This window comes from Nesoenas mayeri (assembly GCF_963082525.1).
Source record: "Nesoenas mayeri genome assembly, chromosome: 5".
Taxonomy (NCBI): domain Eukaryota; kingdom Metazoa; phylum Chordata; class Aves; order Columbiformes; family Columbidae; genus Nesoenas; species Nesoenas mayeri.
The window spans coordinates 51,140,387-51,162,312 of record NC_137548.1 but is presented as its reverse complement, the minus strand read 5'-3'; the positions used below and the strand labels follow the sequence as shown (position 1 = coordinate 51,162,312).

Below are 21,926 nucleotides of genomic sequence, written 5' to 3'. Positions count from 1 at the left end.
GATTTTCTATTAATATCACCCTTCAAATCAGGAAGACTGAAAACAGCTTACATGAGAATTTTTGAGTTTATTTTTCTATTGAAATGTTTAGAACATGGGTATCTATATCAGCTTTTGTGAAGGCCTTTAAATGATGCATATGGAAGATTATACTTACAGATATGGCATTGTCAAACATTTATTTTGTAGCTATACAGTAATGTATTGAGAAATGAAAGGATTATTTGTACAGAAAAAGAACAGCAGCAGAAATGTTTCTAAATACAGGCCTCAGAAATAACCTTTGAAGATTGCATGTCTTGCTGTAAAAGCATCTTTACAAATTCTCAGATCTCACGTGTAGTAGTACAGTGGCAACTTGAATCCATTTAACAACTGCTTGTTTCACAACAGTGTTTGGTTCTTCTATTGATTTAATTCTTTTTACTGAATATGACCTCAAGTGGTGACCTACTCTGATAAGGTGTGCTGGTTTTACATGCTAACAATGCATTGTTAGATTAGAATTAAACTAGGAAATATTTTAGTCCCAGGGTGATGACCCTTTCCAATAAGACTATCATCAGCAGTTCAGTGTTCTTAGTCTTGAAAGAGGGTAAGCCTCTGATCAGTCTTCCTAATTTTTTCTGCTATGGTCATTCACTGCAAACTGTGTTTGGCTTTCTTGCCAGCTGTATCTTTTCAGTTATTTCTACTGCTACTTGTTAACTCGCTCTTGACAATATATAGCGCCAGTCTTACTGCCTTTCTCTCTAACAATATGTTTATATTTCAGGGAGTTGATTCACTTGCTCATTCACCTTTCTGAAGCTCTGCATGAAGCACAACTCAAACTCATACTGGTCATCCCTCCTGCAGTTGCAGCAGGGTAAGTATTCCTATTTTGAAGGCAGGTTCAGGATGATAAATACTTTCTTGTCTGATATACAATCAATTCAAAGCTTTGTTTATAGCCATGCAGCTTAAATGAATAAGAAATTATTTTAATTTTGTAGTCCTATCTTCACGCATGTTGCACTGCGTAATCTTAGTAATTGTGCATTCGTATATACCTCATAACTTTTTGTAGAGGGACCTCCTATTGTGGTGTTAACCCAAAATGTCTGGTAAGAACTTCCAGGAGAACAAGAGCAGAAACTATTGTGGAGCTTAATGACTTGTTGCCAAGGAGTGAAAAGGGTTTCATACAGGTAGCATATAAAAGAACATTTTAAGCCTCTGGGCACAATTTCAGCTATGATAGGTAAGTTATTCTTTAAGTAAGAAAAACAGTTACAGGAAGGAATTATATCCATAGTAGGGCTGTGAGGCTTTAAAATTATTTATTTTGATTTCATATGTACAGAAAGTGCATTTAGTGAGAGGATAATATTTAGAATTCTTAATGATTCTGTTTATTTGTGCAATGATTTGAATCTGACAGATATAGCAGTTTATATGCTCTTCTGGCTCAGCAGCAGTAAGCAGTTCTTATCTTTCAGTGTTCATAGCAGAGAGATGTTTACTTCCTAAGATTGTATTTGTTGAAAAAACAAAACTTATATGGAAAATGTGAATGTAATTTCATTTGAATCCTCTTTAAGTTTTTACATTTTTAGAAAAAGAGTCTACATTGTCTTTAAGTGATACATAGTAAAACTGAAAAATCAGTTTTACTGTATCTCTAGTCTCTTTCTGGAAAGAAGACCACGCTCCAGTATTTCAGGGAGATTGTGTCTAGTCCTTCAGGGTTTTGTATGATCAATCAGTGATTACATCCATGTGAGAATGAGCAGACAGTACTGAAGATAAGCATAGAAGATGATTCGCAATACCAGCAGAGCAACGTGACTTCATTATTGTATTTTCAGATGGAAATGTGGGCTATGCCAATGCTATTCAGCTTTATTAGCAAGAGTTTTACCAGTATCCATCTGCCATTTGGTAACATTTGTTCACATTTATGTGCCCTTCTGGTGAAAATACGCTTGGTATCCTTGCATTGTGAGCATAGCTCTCTGTTGTGCTACCTTGTGGAAAAGTGTATGTGGTTACTGTTGTGCTACATGGATACAAGGAATGCATCATGCCTTTCAGAGAATTGTGGTAATAAGAGTTATCTTATCCTTAAATTTTCTGAAAGGTAATGAATGTCCCTGTTACACTGTGGATAGACCAAATGTTAGTTATGTATATGTCATGGATGATGGCCTTTTACAGTCAGACTGAGAAGCCACAGATCCCTATTTTTAAGAGGTTTGGTAGGGACTCTTGTTATATGGGACTTCAGAATAATGAAGCATAACTTGTAGAGGATTACATACATGAAACAGTCTTCATAAAGTAATTGACTGTGTTACAGTGGGTTCTGCTAACTGCAGAATAGGTAACAGATGTCACATGTGCTAATCCCATGTCATACTTATTCCTTATCCCTGAATTTTACCTAATGGAATAGGTACCTCCTGGTTATGCAGATATATTTGGTTTACTGGGCTTGACTTGCTGATAATTATAATGGAGAACTCATTAAAAATTTGCATAGTTGGCAATGTAGGATTTATTTTTTCCAAGTGTCCTTTTTCTTTCAAGCTGTTCCACAACCTTATACCTGCACATGAATATTCAGTAATGTAAGTCAGTCTTAAATAGACAGCCATTATTAAGTATTTTTCAGATGAGTTAGTAGACAGCTAGAGAAAAATATTACAATGTCTTATTTTTCTCACCTTGGGCCATGTAATAGTATGGACAGGGTCATAGCCACCAGGGTTTATGACAGTTTAACAGTACAGTTTCAGGATGGTGTTGTACAACCTCCTACATTTCTCGTAGGCTGTCACAGTCTTTCAGTGTGCATTCATTATCAAGGTGCCAAAAAGGGTGAGAAAATGGAATGGCTGAGCAGGCTTGTCATTGTCTCTTCTGTGGCTGGACTTTTCTCTGTGATGGTCTCAAGTTGTTGAGTTTTGTGAGGAGGTCCAAATGCACAAGGAGGAAACAAAGTATTTCTGCTGACAGATACCTGTGCAGAGCTTAACTGCTGCCTGCTGAAAAGATTCAGGGACCCTGTAGTAGATGACTAAAAACTTGTGTGTGCTGAGGTCAGTTAGTGTCTGCACTACAGCTATGATGTTATCTCTTCTGTAGGTTAGTGACATCCAGACCAATTCCTGCATACAAGATATGTACTTTCTACCATCTTAAGACTGTAAGCCCAGAACACTAGCTACCTGTAATTTTGTTCTTCAATAGCTGCATGAAATCTGATTGCAGTTTATTTTCTGTAAAACTATGTACTTCGGGGGTTTTTTTGTTGTTTTATATTTTCCTCTGTTGCAAGATATAATAGTTTTATAGCCTTAAAATTAAGTAGCTAGTTTAATGCAAAAATCCCTTTGCTTCTATGTGTGGCTGGCTACCAAATTTTGATAGGCAGAGAGAGAGAAGCAATGTGTTGAGGGCTGTGGCAAAAGTAAACAAAATAAATTCCATGTAAATTGGTAAAGTAGACAGTCCTGTAAAATAATACCTGTACAGAGCCCTTTACAGACTAAAGGGCTCTGCAGCCTAGCTGCATTTTGGGGATTTCTTCCTATCAAGCCTCTCTGCTTCTACCTCAATTCTGGTGTTTTTTGTGTCATGTTTTGTAGGAGGCTTTATTTGTAGAACAGTACTAGTTTATAGTGCCTTATGGCATGAGGATTGTAGATTGAAATCTCAGGACAACACTAGACTTATGCTGTTGTTTCTTTTTCTCTAGATACAGAGTGGCTTGTTCCCTTTTCCTCCCTGTGCTCTGAATTTTCAATGGTCTTCCCATGTCTGAAAATACACTCAATAATCTTGAGGCAGTTTGGCATGCTGCTACATTCTAAATCTTGTGATGTGTAAAAGGAATGTACTATATAAATGGGGTCAAGAATTTGTTGTTTGTCCACTTATGTTTTAAAGGTTTGGTAGTCCAAATTATCTAGTTAATATAGAAAAGTGTCACTAATGTCACAGCTAGAATTGTTATGCAGAGCCTTCCCACTTTCTACCCTATTTCTGTGGTGTTACACTCACCCTTCCACTGTTCCTGTGGGTCCTGGGATTGACACTCATTATTCCTTGAGCAGAATGATGAGTCATCAGCATGGTGAGGTCTTTCTCTGGTGCAATGTGACCTTCGTGCTGGAGGTTTCTTGTCAGCCTTGGGTTTCACTTGAGGCTATTTCACATGTTTTCTTGTCACAATCTTCTTCCTCTTCATCAGCTCTCAGCTGAAGTTCGAAGTTTGTGCAAATTCCTCAGATTGATCAGACCTTTTCTATACGTTGTATTTGCAGAGCTGGAAGCAGTAGTTGCTTGACCACCACAAAATTACTTGGAAGAATGTTCAGGTCATAATATGCAGAGAATTTTAGAAAGAAGGAAGCTTTTAATCAGCACTGTTTCTCAGGATAAGACATCATATGTGTTGCAAGTAAACAGAGCTATAAGGGCACGTACATTGTTCCTTACTGTCATGGATGTCTTTGCATGGCTGTTGAGAGCCACTTTTGTGGTGGATAATACTTGAGTCTTAGGAAGCCACCTTTCTCTTTCAAGAGAATGTTGAGAGTCATTCAGATTTCATTTAGAATATGAATACTTAAGAACTTTTTCTGATGCATGGATGGCTGTGCTGGTAAAACTTTCTACTATAGGGAAGGTTCCAGAAACTGAACTACACTTTTGGCTATTGCCCTCTGAAATGCCAGTATGGCTCCCAGTAAGCCAAAGTGTTATACGCCTTGTTGTATTAACTCATCGTACCACAGAGCAGTAGCTGTAATGCTTATTTTTTTAAAACCTACAAATTAAGTCCTTAAAATCTATTTGTGGCTCATGAGAGAGCCTTTGCAACATTCACAGACCATTAATACACTTACCTCTTGCAAATTTCTCTGGAAAATTGTGGACTGGTTTGCCTTTGCCTCACATGGATGTTCAGGGGTGATAACAAATACTTTGAGATTTTCGTGCTTTGGTTAAGTCAAAAATAATGAGAAATTACTATGTCTTCTGTCTGTCATTTATTCCAATAATTCATGCTGCTCTCTTATGATCTACATTTCATCCCAGTTGGTAGTTCTTTTTATAAAGCAATTTTCTGTTGCTATTAATTGTAGTCTATTACAGATAAAGCAAAGGAGAGCACTTTAAAACATTTTTCTAAAATGCTTTATCAGTCACTTTATCACACAGAAGCTTTTTAAAATGCTAATGTGTGCTCTGGTAGAATTTAAGTAATTGCTGTAAACAGTGTTCACATTAAAGTGCATTTTTTTCTTTTTGTGCTAGGGAGAAAGTGCAAAATATTACGGACTTTAAAATTTCTGTTCATCATGTTGCCTATTGACATGACCAGATTCAGTCTCGTAGCCAGAGAGACCTAAATCTGTTTTCTTTATATACAGCCACATGGAGATCTACGGTCTTTCTCTATACTCCTGAAGCAAGAGTTGAAGCCACTGTAAGCCCTCTGGGTTCTTAAACACATTTTTGCCTTGACTAGAATTTTCTTGGTATGGCAACTATCTTTCAGGACTGCTTCACAGTTGAACACCACATGGAGGTTTGGACCTTGTGTTGTCATTGCCCCTCCTGCTGCTGTCCTGCATATTAACAGGATAATGGGTTCACAGTTTCAAAACCTTTCTGAACTGGGATTTAGAGACACTCTGTTAGAGCTGAGAAGTGCAACTTTTAATCTGAAATATGTATTGTATACCTGTCACTAAGTGGCTGTATCTGTAGATGAGTAGTGAAATATTCCTGTTTTCTAACTGTAGGAAATAACACCCATGGTTTATGTGAAAGAATCTGAAAGTCTTACTCCTCTAAACCAGTTGTTTTGTTTCTTTATGCATTCCTAAAGTTTCTGGGGTTGATTCATAAGCATTTATTGCCCAGGAGAATGCATTAGTCACATTATTTTCAATTAATATTGTTATATAAGCCACACCTCTGTGTCTTCCATGTATGTCTTCCTATTGCATTAGCTAGAAAAAACACTTCAACTTCTTCAGTAAATAGGTAGCTGAAAGTATGTTCATCAGTTACAGAGGCATCCTAAAACCTTCAGTGTCCATGCATGCTTTAAAGCTTAGAACTACATTGGATTTAATTATATCAACAAGCAGAATCCTGAAATTTTCTTTCTGCCTGTGATAATCTGACTGAAATTGAGTTAATTTTCTTTATGCAGTTAGAAAATGTCTCCTTTTCTCCTCCTTTTCTCCTCCTTTTCTCCTCCTTTTCTCCTCCTTTTCTCCTCCTTTTCTCCTCCTTTTCTCCTCCTTTTCTCCTCCTTTTCTCCTCCTTTTCTCCTCCTTTTCTCCTCCTTTTCTCCTCCTTTTCTCCTCCTTTTCTCCTCCTTTTCTCCTCCTTTTCTCCTCCTTTTCTCCTCCTTTTCTCCTCCTTTTCTCCTCCTTTTCTCCTCCTTTTCTCCTCCTTTTCTCCTCCTTTTCTCCTCCTTTTCTCCTCCTTTTCTCCTCCTTTTCTCCTCCTTTTCTCCTCCTTTTCTCCTCCTTTTCTCCTCCTTTTCTCCTCCTTTTCTCCTCCTTTTCTCCCTCCATCTCACTAACATGGTATTTGAGTTGGATTTACTATAACAATAATGAGACAACATGGCTTTTTTTTTTCTGGGATAGAGTTAATAATGTTTTTCTTTCAGTGGCTAGCTGTTCTTTGAGTCAGTATGGAAAGAATATAAGAACTGACTGATATGTTAGCTGTTGTCAGGGAGACCAAGGTCCTTAGGTCCTTCTAGGCTCTCTGTCTGTGGGTGCAAGGCAACTAGGAAGAGTGACATAGGTAGAACAGACTTTGGTTGACATCCAGGTTGATCAATGAAATATTCCATACCATTAGCATCACACTTTATCTATAATTGGAGTTCAGGTTTTCTGGCTCACAAGTTCAATGTGGTCCCATTTGGGAGTTTCATTAGTTCATTTAGTTTTGTTCAGCCTTGTGCCGTTCTGCTGCTTTGCAGCTGGCCTTTGGGCCTTTCTGCCTTTGGGCTTTTTGCTTTCTCTGCTATCTCACTGGAAACAGCTCTTTGGGACCAGGGTGCTCTCCTCTCTGGGACTGGCTGTTCCATGTGACTGGAGTTACGTGAGGGATAGCACTGAATATAATTTATTTATTTTTTAAATATATATTTTATCATTTTATTATTATTAGTATATTATTATGATTATTTTGTTGCCTTATTAAATGATTTTTATCTCAACCCACAAATTTCTCCTTCCCTTTTAGTTTTCTCTCCCATTTGGGGTGAGTGAGGTGGGGAGCAAGCGTCTATCATGGTTCTTAATTGCTAGCCTAGGGTTAGACCACAACACTGCCTTACTTGATGTTTTAGAAAGTAGCTATACTTGAAGATTTTTTATTTATAGAATAACAAGGTTTCAACTGAAAAGTGCTTCCCATTGTGTATTAAGTATCTGGTGCTACCAAATTCTGTGTGTCTTGAAACTGACTTTGGGTTTTAACACTTATGCATTAAAGCACTTTCAACTGTGTGTCTTATATTCTTTATTTGTTTGAATCACTGTAGACTGTTAATCAAAAATACAGCAAAAGGCATGGAAATAAGTACCATCAGTAATCAAATAATAGTTTAGAGTTCAGCAGCTGGCAAAAGACTGATAAAGGAGACATGAGTTGAGTGTGGAATACCCTAACCAGCTGGGATGCTAGGAGCTGAAACATTGTTCCTTTTGTGTTTTACCCGATTAAGATTTAAAGGGAGAGCATAGTTAAATGTAAGCAATTTATTTAAGAATTTGTAATTTAAACTCTTTTGATATGCATTAACATCAAAGCAGTCTGACAGCAAATGCTGTCTGAAAGGAGACGCTTTTAAGAAGTAAAAATACTGGTTTGTTTAGAGAAAAACAGCCTGGAAAATGCAGCATTGTGCATGAGATCAAGTACATGATGCAGGAAGGAAACATATTGGGTCATCGCGAATTCAGCTTTTGCAAACAAAAACAAAGTGAGACTGATCCACTGGCTGAAGCTTGCTTTCATAACTAAAGGATCTGGTGAGGCCTTTGGTTTTTGGTTTGCTTGTGAAATGTTCTGGGCCAAAATAAAATTTCACTTGCAAAGCAACTTATTTTTTTAAATCCAGACATTTCATATATTTCTTTACAGAACTTTTGTGTATTTGTTTGCAGCATTGTCAACAGATAGTTGCACTGGAATAATCAAGGAGTGGGAATATGTGTGGAGGTTGATCAAGAGGCAGGAATCTGTCTAGCAAGTTTTGCTGTCACAGAGAATGCATGTAGAGCTACCACGGTGGCCAGCAAAAATTGAGATAGTATTTCCATCCATCTGATGTCCAGAAATTTAATGATTTTCCTGCAAACATAAGTGATTTGCAACAGGGGAACAGCAGGAGCCAAAGCAATGCTCTGAAAAAGTGTGTGTGTTATACTGTGACTCTCCTTTGGGATTGGGAAACTTGTGCTTGCGTGTGTCTGAAGAGAGGTGCTAGGATTGCTGTGTTATGTAAATGGTTGCTAGAGCAGATGGTTTGCTGAAGACTTCCAGACTGTCTTTCAACAGATTGTCTCAAAATGTTAGAGTGTTACTGCTTTTAACATGCATGGATATGGAGGCATGTATAAATTATATGAGTACCATTTCCAGAAAGGGCAATGGGTAGCCAGGCATATTCTGCCCATTGGTGATGGTGGGTAATGCCATTCATGCTGACTAATCCTAGGCTTGATTAAATTCCTGGCTTAAATATGTGCACTTCAGTGATTATTGTACTGCAGAAATTATAATGGTGAAAGCTGTGTGGATGTTTTTACAGTGATATCACAAGCCTCTTAATAGGATAGCTGTGCTGGAATGAACTACCTTGATGCCTAAATGTGCTGTTAAAAAAAAAAAAAAAAAAAAAAGCCAAATGGGACTTGAAATTTGGTTGCACCTATTCTCTTAAGTCTGAAGATTACAGGGACTGGCTGGTTAATACACCTGTTTCCTGCTGTCCTGAGAACGAGCAAAGGTGCCTACACCCTGCAAATAGGATGTTGTCTTCACTAGGATTCTGAATCTAATCATAGTTGCATAACCATGGCCTTTCTGGCATTTGTAGCTTATTACAGACATTAGACATATGGTGTAACTGTGTTAAGGATCAGCTTGATATACACTGAGTCATTAAAAGCTGTTAGTTTTGCTAAACCCAGTGTTAAATAACTGCATATTTACAGACAAGTTGTTAGTGGTCACTCTTCTTGCACTTTTATTGTCCCCTGAAGTATAATCCTCTACACAAAGTAGCAATAAAAAATGGCATTGGCTGTGTCACTTCATAGTATAGCACTGCTTTTTACTTGTGTTTTGATGCTTAAGATATGCACCTCTAGTGAGGTGCACAGGGGAGTTTCCCAGACTGGGTGCAGCTTTGGGGGGAGCTGAGACTGGCATGAGCTGCAGGCTCCTGGTGGCTCAGAGGCTGACAACACCTTGGTGGGGTCAGGAGCAATGGTGGCTGGGGTTTGGCTCCTCAATCCCCCAGCTTATAGAAGCAGCCCATGGGGAGTCGTTAGTGATCAGGGAGGGCAAACAGGGTGGTTTGCACAGAAGGGCATGTAAGAAGTGCACTGTAGTTCTGCCAGCTTGACCAGGGAAAAATGGTATCCAGCAAGTAGAAAGCCATAGCCTCTCTAAACTCTGCACCCATCACAGTGGACACAGCTTTCCAGATAGAGCTCTGGTGGGAACATGCTGCCACCCAGGTGTCAGGCTGCAGGATGTGCCCTGCTCGTATGCCAGTACAGGATGGCAGCAGTGAGCACACCTGTGGGAGGTGCACCTAGGTAGAGAAACTCCCTCTGCTTAGTGATAGAGCTCTGAGAGGAGATTGAGTAGGTTGAGGAGTGTCAGAGAGTCCGAGAGAGAGACAGATTATTGGAATCCCACCCTACCTTCCCTGGGACAGGTCTGTCAGGCAGACAGGGCACATGACGTGGAGGACTCCCTGTCCTCTCTCCACTTTGCTGAATGTGGTGACTCAATGGATAGAGGGCAATGGTGACAAGTTCCTGCCCAGTGCAGCAGACGCATCTCTTCTGTGACTACCCCACCTTCCCATGTGCTCTTGCATAATAGATATGAGACTCTGCAAATGGAACCAAGCAGTGACGAGGATGAAGGTTCATCTAGATTGGAAGAGTTACCAAGGTTAAGTTAGCCTACACCCTGCATCAAAACCACTTCCATAAAGAAAAAAAAAAAAGGTATCATTGTCATAGGTGATGCTTTCCTAAGGGGAACAGAAGGCACCACTTGGACACTCACAAGTCTATGGAGCCAGATGGGATACACCCAAGGGTGCTGAGGGAGCTGGTGGAGTTGCTTACCAAGCTGCTTTTGCATCATTTATCGGCAGTCCTAGCTAACCAGGGAGGTTCCAGTTGACTGGAGGTTAGCATATGTGATGCCCATCTATAAGAAGGGCTGGAAGGAGTATTTGGAGAATTACAGGCCTGTCCGTCTGACCTTGGTGCCAAGGAAGGTCATGGAGCAGATCATCTTCAGTGTCGTCATGTGGCATGTACAGGACAACCAGGCAAACGGGCCCCATCAGCAGGGGTTTATGAGAGGCAAATCCTGCTTGACCAACCTGATCTTCTTCTGTGACAAGGTGACCTGCTTAGTGCATAAGGGAAAGACTGCTGATGTTACAATCATAGAATCATTTTGGCTGGAGTGGTTGAGGGATCTGGGGCTGTTTAGCCTGGAGAAAAGGAGGCTGAGGGGAGACCTTATTGCTGTCTACGACTACCTGAAAGGAGGTTGTAGCATGGAGGGTGTTGGTCTGTTCTCCCAAGTAGCAAGTGATAGGGTGAGAAGAAATGGTCTCAAGTTGTTCCAAGTGAAGTTTAAGTTGGATATTAAGAAAAATCATTCATGGAAAGGGTTGTGAAGCACTAGAACAGGCTGCCCAGAGAAGTGGTTGAGTCACCATCCCTGGAGGTTCTTAGGGACACGGTTTAGTGCTAGAGTTAGGACTCTATGGTTAGACTCTATGATCTTGAGGGTCTCTTCCAACAAAGATGGTTCTGTGAAAGTAGTATTTAAATTAAAACCAAGTATGTTTGTCTCTGATAAAAGGGGCACTTAACCTCACAGATTGACATCTGCAGAAGGACTGAGAAGCATTAGTGGAAATACGAAGTATGGTTCCTCATCTGCAAAACAAAAGATCTCTCTAGGAATTTGATGTAAACACCAGCTTGCTTAAAATAGTCCACTCTGCAGATGTGTGACTGTCAGACTGACCTCCCAGGTGGGACCCATCAACAAACCTTGTATGGAATAACTAAATGAAAGTCTGTTAGTGTTTTAGTGTGGGTCATATTTTCTAGACCTTAGACCATCCTTCTCTGGATTCTTTATAAATCTACATCTTCCTTAATTTATCGTTCCCTGAACCATCTATTTTAAGCCATGGTCTGTACATTTTCCAGGAAGAAATTTGTGTCCACATGGTATAGAACAGATTGTATAGAATGGCCCATATAAACTGTGTGGCACATGCCTAGCAAGTCTAGTATATTCTGGACACATTAGACCTGTTGTATATGAAGTATAAAAATTGATCTTTGCTGGTCCTCTGCAGAGGCTGCTGGACCTTTGTGGCAGGGCAGTGTATCTCATATGAAAGTGACCTAAAGCATATTCCTAAAAGTGTGGCTCTGGTGGCTTGTTTTTAAGTTTGTGGAAGATACCAGACTGGTAAGTAAACATTTAACAGGAGGTGATCACATCTTGAATATATTCCAGAAACATTATATTTACCTGGGATTAATGTCGTGAAATTAGGCAAAGATGGATATAAAATACAATTCTAAGGAGGGGGAAGTAAAACATGGAAATTCACGGAAACTTTCTGGGGAGACCTGTGTTGGAAGAGGATTAGACAATTTAAAAATGCTGAGGCGATGGCTCTATGAGATGTAGAGAAAGGGACACTTTGTTTGGAGATGATTGGTGGGGAGCTTTCAGGGTGTTGAAAGGTAATTATTCTGCTTTCAGTGCTAGGCAGGTCTAATGAAAACTGAGTCTGGGGTACTATATTTATAGGATGATGTAGAAAAATGAGAGGGTTAAGAGGAAAGCAAGAAAAATGGCTAGAAAGGTTGATAATGTCTCCTTTGAGGAAAGTTTGAAAAACTGTATTTAGTATATTAAAAAGAGGAAAAAAGTGTCAAGAGACATAATAAGTCTTCAAATGTGTCAACAGGGGCTGTATAAATGACGGTGATACATTGATCTTTACATCAGCTTGGAAGAAACAGATAAAAATACTCTTAGTTCATGATGAAGAATTCTTAGATTGAATGCTAGAAAAAGAACGTCAGATGGCAAAACACTGTAGAAACACCGAGCAAAATTTTGCAGTCTTCATATACATTTTTGACTTGATGATGCACACCTAGGCAGCAGGTGATGCAGAGCTGTATGAGAAAAGCAAAAGCAGCACCTTTGTTCATTTGTTTGGTAGCATAATCAATGCTTCATAAATGTCTGTTCAGCAGAAGAGTGCAAGGAAGCAGAGCTAAGCCAGTGGGCAAAAGAAGACAAAGTATGCTTTGGTGTGAAACGTCCTTCCTCTGTCTCAGAAACAAAGCAAACATTCACAAATACACCTTCACCCGGTTTCTTGCAAAGAGCTGTGGGCAATTCCTTGTGCGGAGGATATACTTAAGACTCAAGCGAGCCTTATTCTTTTTTTTATAGCTACTTTTGAAGACTTTGTTTGTTAGGTCTTCCTACTAAAATTTTAGGTAAGCTAGAAACCAACGTAAGTTTTTCTTTTAGTTGTGATTAAAAAGGAGTGGGTGGGGCAGACACAGCAAAAGTATGGAGAGTGCTGAAGATACTTATTCAGGTTTTGGCATTCTTTTCTCAAATTGAGACTTTCTATGCTTGCTTTCTGCGTCAGTGAATTAAAATGACAGGTAAACATTTCCAAAATAATGTCTAAAACACCGAAGAGGCCCATGCTATTAAATGTATGACTTTATGTGAATTTTCATGAGTCGTCTAAAATTGACAAAACATGCCTATGGCAAAACATTTTCTGTCAAATACTGTGCTGGCTGTTTTCTCCTTGCTCTGAAAAGTTTGCCACATCTGTATGTGAAGCACAGCATCTCAAAGTGTGTTTCTGCTTCCCATCCATCCTGAGCTAAGTGCAGTTATATCCCAACCATTATTTTTAACTGCTGCTTCTTACTGTGGCTGATCTCTTGTTTGATCAGACAAACAAACAAACAAAAAACAGTTGAAAATAATAGCACTTTTTGCATTTCAAACAGTCTGAAGTCTTAAGACTTGGGTTATGCTGAGATTTGACACTTGACAAAAAGCAGTGAGAAGTTGCTGGCAGAAGATATTGTTGTTTTACTTATGCATTATGAGACAAGGAACTTCAAGAAAAACTGAAAATATCTTAAGAAGCATTACTATATCACTGTTTTTAGAGTAGGGAGATTATAAAGCCTTGACAGTCTTTTACTGTGATTCAGTAATTTTCTTCTTTTCAGCCTCAAAGTGCTTTTGATTTAAGCCATTAAAGAGAATGCATTTTATGCTCAAATGTTGTTTAGTACTATTTTGAAAATCTTCATGATAGCAGCCATTGTTCTAGGAGCTGGATCTGTTGATATTCCTGAACAAGGTCAGGAGGAATTTTTTATACTTGTTTTGCTTTAGTTTTATAGTAGCGGGGGCAGAGGGTAGTCAATACTGATTCTAAATATGCGTATGTTTGTAACGAAAAGGTGTCTGTCTTGTATGGTAGCTTTGAAACGGCATTTGTCGTTTGTTGAACAGTAAGGTCTGCTATGGTGAGATGTAAATATATGGAATTAACCTAGCTTCTTTTAGGAGATTCCTGGGGAAAACAAGAGACGGTTAACACAGGTTCATATTTAGTGTATCCCATTTAGGCAGAATTGTTAGTAATCTGGACAAATATTTAGTCTTTTCTAAAGAAAAAAATAGCTGAAATCCTCCAGCACTGTATGTGGACTTGCAAAGGTTGGAGTATACTAGTTACTTCTATGAGAAAGAATGAGTTGTATTTCCAGGAACACAATATATTATCTTTTTGAAAAACAGTTCTTCTGGTGGAGTAAAAAGTGAAGAGAAAATTTTCTGGACAAATTGGGAAACTTTTTCTAGTGTCTCTGCTGTTTATGGAGAGATATTTATGTAATGGGGTTTCGTTCTTTTAGACCACTAGTTAACTGTTCAGAATAGGTGGATGCTTCCTTGTGTTTTTCGTTTCTTGTGAGAATCAGCTGTCTCTTACACCTCACTATAAGTTTTATGGATCAAGATCCACCTTCATATGGGGTGAATCCTAGATTTGTTCTGTGTGCTGTCAGCAATTTATGTACAATGGCTTTGGGGAATGGACACCTCCCAGCATTTTGAAGTTATTTATCTTTTTAAAAATGTACTTGCTAAAAAAGTTCAAGTTGTTACTACCGTTGTTATTCTAAAGTTAGGATAATCTCTTAAGTTAAATACAAGAAGAAAATGGTAAACAGTATGCATTTACTCTCTAAACTTTAAAAGAAAGCCAGACAACTGAATTAATGAAAATCTCTTTGTTAGGCAGCTGGAACCAGAGATGGCTGAAAAGCAGGCCAGTCAAAGTCAAAACACCCTGCAAAACAGAAGTTTTGATATTCAGATTCTTCAGCTGACCCCACTGTAATGCTGTTTTAATACCTGTTTCTTCTTGAAAGAGTTTGAAAAATACTCCTTTGCTGTGTGGCAGTCTTGCTCACAGCTTGTTACTTGCCTGTGAAACACATGCAGGTGAATCTGTAGTTGAGCATGTCTTTTGTTTTTCAGTTTTTTAGATTCTAGGCTTTGAAAAGAGCATATTGAAGCTACTGCAGTCTTGGCAAATAATCCATATCAAATTTGTCTGTCTTTATTGGCTTCTTGAGATGCACAGCAGTGGTTCAGCAGCTTTCATTTGAAAGCCACAGGAACCCAAACCACTTTTCTCTCTTCAAATATTTGAACATAATGTATGCTGCTCATTCAAAATACAGCAAGCATTCTTCACTTCGGATGTTCATATTTGCCTATGTAAGAGTAAAAACAAAAAAAAAAACCAACAACCTACAGCCTCTCTCCCTGTTAGTTAAAGCTTCTCTAGGTACGCACTGTCAGTATTTTCTACCTCTGAACTCCCGCTTCTCCAAAATTAAGATTTTAGCTACTCAGTTTATTCTTTTTTTTTGACTGCAAAAACATTGCAGATGTGAAAGACTTCAGTTCTTTCTTGCCAGAGCTGCTGTGGAATTAAAATTACCATAATCTATGCAGCCTTCATTACTACTGTCCAGTAGTGGATATCAGCTTTGTTTTTCTACCCTGCTGCTTGGGAAAGATTGACAGCAGGGCAGACAATTTGTCCCTCCTTCTTCTTTGTGTTTTCTTGTTCTTTTTCTCCTTTTCTATAAATATACATATATATTTAGCTGAAAAGTATGAAGAATACATGATGGGAAATTGCTTGTTGACCTCACAGTTTCCCAGCTCAATGGATGCCACAATTGACCACTGTTTTGCATATGTGATAAAGGAAACAGGTATTTTAGTCTCTTAGAAGTTGACTGTGAATGTATACTTGTAACGATTAAGGTGATCTGTGTTTTTCACCAGGAGTCTATAATCTTTAGAAGTTATTGCAGATTCAATTGCCTTGCCATAACTTTGTGCATGCAGATTGATATATTTGTGGGTTCACTATTCCAGTACCTATGCACTGTTTTCCTTAGAAGCATTTCTAGCAAGCAGTAATTATCATGCAGAATACACAAGTAAACAACAGGGTAATTTTTATGATAATATAAAGTAAACAAATTATATTAAATTATAAACAGCTTCTAATATTTCTCTGTTTTGGAGTGAAATGGGAACCCTCACTTACTTTTAACGTTATTCTCAGGCAGGGCTATGCGATCTAGTAGGTAAAGCTTTGAAATTTTGGTACGTAAGTAATGCCAGAGATCAAAACAATAGGAGGCCTGTTGTTTGTTACAGGTGGAGTTTTAAATTATCAGAAAGCAAATCAAATAACAGCATATTAGAAAAACAACTTTGTGTTTATTAAGTAGGATTCAATTTTACCAATGCCTACACTTAATGTTATAAAAGGTTAAAATGTTGGTAAGAAAGCTGACTATAATAATCTTATTTTGTTGGAATCAATATTATCACTGTACTTTTTTGATCTTTCTAAACGTCTGATTATCTTTCTTTTCCTTTCAGTTTGACAAATGAAGTCACATAAAAGCAAGCAATTCTAAAGATGATCAGTCTGTATTCATTATAGAGTTATCTAGTCTACACTCCAAGTATGGTATCACATGCTTGCTGTTGCTAAGAAAGGAATTTGATGTTGGAAAACCATCTCTTTGGGCAAGCAATATACAGAATGGGACTTGGGAAGGAAAATCTGTAAACTATAACTATGCAGAGTTTCCTGTTTGTTGTGCCTAGTTGATAATAACACACTGCCCTCCATTTTTCACGTAGCTGTCAATCTTCATGTGAGTATCCTAAAAAAAGGCACTGTCAGGAATATGGAGAGTACAGTTACATATCAAGAGATTTTGAAATTGGACTCTGTGTGTAAAATTTAACGCTCCAGAAGGTATAGAAATGACTCTTAAGTGGGCTGTCTAGGCTAGTAGACTGGCATAATTGTTTTTATTGTGTATTAGATAACCATAAAAAATGTGAGTGGCTTGGATCACAAAGATACAGCTTGAGATGGGGCTTTGTATTGAGAAGAGCAGAAAACTGGGTAGGAAATGACTACTGTCTACTTCTGAGTAACAATTACTGGAGAAAGTTTAATAACCTCTCCAAATTATAGTAATACTGTTGAATCATACTCAGAGTCATGCTGTTGGGCTCATGGATTTTATTTCTTCCCTGTATAAAGGTTTAAAGCATAGGTCTGTCAGTGATATTTCTTTTTAGCTGAATTCTGTTAGCTACAGTCAGTATGGATGCTTGTTAATGGCTCTAAACTACATCTGTTCCCCTTGCCAATGACTTCCCTGTTTTTGCTACTGTTTTTTGGGCTGCCAGTTCAGTAATGCATGTCTCTGACTGCAGCCCTGGTAGGTTCAATGGATTTTGCATAGATTCAGAGAGGACTTGAGAGGAACGAATCTATTCTTAGAAGTGGCTTTTTAAAGGCTATGCCTGACTATATAAAACTAATGCAGCCAAGGTCTGACTCCACTGACATGTGCTGAAACAGGTGTGCACATCAGTTTTTGAACTTCCACTAGGGAGAATCATTAAAATAATCTGTAGGTCAACTAGTGGCAGCCAAAGAGAAGAAAGAGTGAAAGGTGTTCCTCACCGTGTCTGGCATTTGTAGCTCTACCAGTTCTGAGACAGCTGCTATAGAGCAATTACTGCATAAGTTTCAGGATGAAGTTAGAAAACTTTTAAAAAAACAAAAAAAAAAAACCAAAAAAACCAACAAAAAGAGCATTTTAATCTTTGCAAGGAGTAATTAAGCCTACATTTGGTGTGTTAGAGTTTTTAAATTAGGCTCATACGCTCCAGACTACAAGCTTGTTTTGCATGATGTTCTGCTATTGGAGCATGGCTTGCCTAGGCATGAAGCCCTGGCATGAAGGGCACTAGAATAATTTGGAAATTAGGAGAACCAAATGGTGACACAGTGGATGTTCTTTTATGCATAGTCTTGCTTGCGTGACTCCTCTGAAGAGGCTGAAGCAACCCAACAGAAACAGCATTAAAGGAGAGCAGTTAACCTCCCCAAAAATGGAAACGGTATACGCAATGACAAAAGACATTTTTTCTTCTTTGATATTTTCAGATTGTCTCTTTTTGACAAACAGATGAATTTCTGATGCTGGCGTAAGTGATTCATGTGCAAATTCTTAAGTTACTTGAAAAATACAGTGTAGGTTATGCAGACTGGCCTGTCAGTATGCCTCAGCTCTGAGGATGCAGTTTTCAGGCTTATTTGTCCCTCATTGTCTGTTGGGATTTCATACTTTCTTTTCAGGACATATAATTGTTGGCATAATTCTCCTTCTTGACTTCTGTTACTGGTTTGAACCAGATGGGCCACAGGCAATTAGTTTGGCTTCATGAAAACAGTGTAGGCTACTCCATGACAGGAACAGATCCCATGTTTCTCTCTGTTTGAAGAGGAAGTACTGCAAAGACAACAGCTGGGATGGGATATGCATATTAAGGATGAGTGCCAGCCCTTGATGCTCTGCAAAAATTTCATTTGGTACATAGGCGCAGTTTTGTTTACTGATGAAAATACAGCAAGTTTTTACTCACCAGTCTGTTACCATTTACAGTCCCCCTAATGTAGTAATGCTAATAAAATCAGACATGTTTGTGTTTTTAGGGTGTGCTTGGTAGAGATTTTTGTTTTTAATTTTAAATTGTGATCTTTTCTATGGACAACTGACAGATAGCCCTCATGCTCTTTGAAGGCATCTGAATTTTATGATCCTTATCACGAAATTAGTGCAGCAGCCAGAGACAGCACGTAAGTAGGGTTGCAGGGGTTTTTTCCTGAATTTAAGCTACTGATCTGAGTAGTAGACAGTAATATTGGAATGTGCATTATCCTAAGGCAAAATAAACTATAACTTGGTAACTTTTGATAGAACTTTATCTGACAAGCTCTTAAAATCTACCAATGAATGAGTGTTGCTACTTCCAGACTACCTGCACCATTAGAAGTTTCTCCTTAGTTGTTAGTCCAGGCTTGCTAAAGTAATTATCTTGGGATATTCAGACTGTTCTAACTCATTAGAAATTAACTGCTAAATTGTTATATTTCAATTAATATCCCCCTTTTATTTTCGTTTACTTATTCTTTCAGAATTTTTATCTCTTGGGATGATGTACGAAATTGAGAGTGTTCTAAGAGTAGAACCAGATGAAAAGCCACAACTGGAAGAATGTATGTGAGCAGTGGTGATTGTACTGGTTTTATGGAGTTACCTTTCAGTCATGTTCTTTTTTGACAGCAAGAATTAAATCTATCATTGTTTTTCATATCTTTGAATATCAGTATTGTGTCAAGGTCCTGTTGTTGACTTGCCTGCTTTATCCAATACTACTGCAGACAGACCTTAATCCTATTTTTAGCATAATTTCTGAGGAAACAAGGTGTCTGTAAGCTTTATCTCTTCTGTTCTTCATCTCTCAATGAAAGTTTTTTAGTATTTGACCATTTTCAAACAAAATTGACATAGGCATAGAGTTTTGCTAGTCAGGTGTCTACCACTTCATGAAAATAGGCCGCTGGATGGAGGAAGGTGACCTACCTTTTTTCCCAAGACCTGGCAGTGAGAGGGCTTTGTAAATGGAATATCTATAAGACACCAGAGAATTGAGTTGCAAAACACCCACAGAAACCAGGATCTACTTAGAGCTGTTTTCTAAATACTGATAGTGGAGAATTACTTCAGTAGCTGTCATCCTTACAGAGTTTTGGAAAACCTAAAAAGACATAGGGTAGTTACAATACCACGAAGAGGATTTTTCCTGAAAAGAAAATGGTATCAGATTTAACTTGTTTATGCATTTGACTGCTTCATTATCAATGTCTATAATTGTGGATGCACAGAGTAGAGATTTCAGCTCTTTCTCATAGTTGCTGTGGAACAGACTGGGTGCAGGAAGAAACGGTGAATTTTTATTCAGTGATTAGGCATTAACTGAATTCATTGGTCTGTGTTCATAAAATGCAGTAGCATTATACTTTAGTACAGCTAATTGCAAGGAGCTATGAAAACCAATGATAAATGATGGTGAAGAAAGATGGGAGAAGGGAAGATCTGCTAACAGTTGCTTTACAGAGAAAACTGAATTATGCACAACGAGAAAATTAAGTTATTACTGAGAAGATGACTTCTGAAATAGATATGTACAGGAGACAGAAAATCAGACAGTTTTTCATTATGAATGACTACTTAAAGATGTGAGGATACAGAAAACTTCTCCTTTGTAAGGGACGGAGAAGGGAATGTAACCAAATAAGAATGCAGTTCGAACTTGCAGGGAATAGCAGTCAGTTACAAGACCTTTTTTTGTTTCTTATCTTATTTCATTTTGAGAGTAATCATAGTGACACAAGAAATAATTGAGAATGTAGATTCATTTGAAAGTAAGTGAAAGTGACTTGCATGCATGAAGTATTTTTTCTAGTGTTTCAATATGAAAGACTACAAAGTCAAAACCTTATAGAAATACTTATCAGTAAAGCACTAATGGGAATTTTGATACATATAACGATATGCTATTTGGAAGATTCAGGTAATAGACATTCTATGCTATGAAACAAACTCTGCTGCACTTAAGGGACTGTGAATTTCTAGGCTGTATATATACATATATATAGATAGTAGTGTGCCGTTGGAAAATACTGACAAATTGTTGGAAATACGTGCAAATAAGACCTATGCTCTCAGGGTAATAGTTGTTCTTCTCTTGCTGTGTTGTCTAGCAGAAATTTGGGTCAGGAACCTGCAAGTGAAAATGATGAATCTCTCAACAAAGTGAAGTCAAAAGTTAGGAAGTCAAGTCAAAAGTGACATAGCTAAGAATGGGAAGAAATTAATACTGGGCTATGTAAATAAGGTTTCAGCAGGAAAGTCAGTATTTTATCCAAGAAAATGCATCTCTTAAAAGTGTGTTGTGGAAGCTTTACCACCTCTCAAGGTGATGAGCTGGTCTAAAGCAAAAGTTTGGTGTGTCTCAGGGACAGCTGTTCTCTGTACAAGAAAAGCAGTGTGTCACCTCTTAGAAATATTTGTCTTAAACATTGTGCTCAACAAGTAGAGTATTTTTTCTCTCAGTAAATCAGTGATTCTCTATAAAGGGGCAATAAAAATAGAACAGAATATTTTCCATTGAAAGGGACCTACAACAATCATCTAGGCCAACTGCCTGATCAATTGACAGCTGACCAAATGTAAAAGCATACTATTAAGGGCATTTTCCAAATGCCTCTTAAACACAGGCTTGGGACATTGACCAACTCTCTAGGAAGCCTGTTCCAGTGTTTTCGATACAGATTCACAATACCAAACTTCCAGAGAGTGGTCCAGAGACGCACCACTACCTGCGTCGTAGTGTCAAGTATAAACCTCCCATGACACAGTTTTGAACCATTCCCATGCGTTCTGTCACTGGATCCCAGGGAGAAGAGATCAGCACCTCCCTTTCCACATCCCCTGCCCAGGAAGCTGTAGAGAGCAATGAGGTCCCTCCTCAGCCTCCTGTTGTTCAAAATAGACAAATCTGAAGTCCTTAACCACTCTTCATAGGACATTCCTTCCAGCCCTTTCATCACCAGTTTGTTGCCCTCCTCTGGACATATTCAAGGACCTTCACATGCTTCTTCAATTGTGGGGCCCAGAACTGCACTGTACTCAAGATGAGGCCACACCAAGGCTAAACACACAGGATAATCACCACTTATGCCTGGCTGGTTACACTGTGTTTGATGCACCCAGGATGTGCTTTACTTTCTTGTCTGCCAGGACACACACTGCTGACTCATATTGAGCCTGTTGTCAGCCAGCACAAGCACCTGGGATAATGTCCAATACACATCACTACCAACATCATATTGAGACCTCCACTGAAGTTAATGATTTGTTGTATATACAGTATTGGATGTGGTTTTACTGCATTTAAAGTGCCATGAATTTCATCTCTGTGGTGAATTTCTCCCCATGGAGCAACTTTTACAGTCCATATAGATGCAGATTTTGCCAAGATTAGATGGACATTTCCAAACCTGAATAGTTGGGGGGGTTTGCTAGTAT

The 21,926-nt window shown here is 38.4% G+C and overlaps 1 protein-coding gene across 1 annotated transcript in view; it reads left to right on the top strand.

Annotated features, from left to right (window-relative positions):
- Positions 1 to 21,926, top strand: part of CHID1 (chitinase domain containing 1) — a gene marked incomplete at both ends in the record, with an annotated part of 112,775 nt that overhangs the window by 15,832 nt on the left and 75,017 nt on the right. Inside the window, one exon of the mRNA XM_080344541.1 lies at positions 776 to 868. Coding sequence (XP_080200667.1) covers positions 776 to 868 — 93 coding nt within the window. The remainder of the gene's footprint in view (positions 1 to 775; positions 869 to 21,926) is intronic.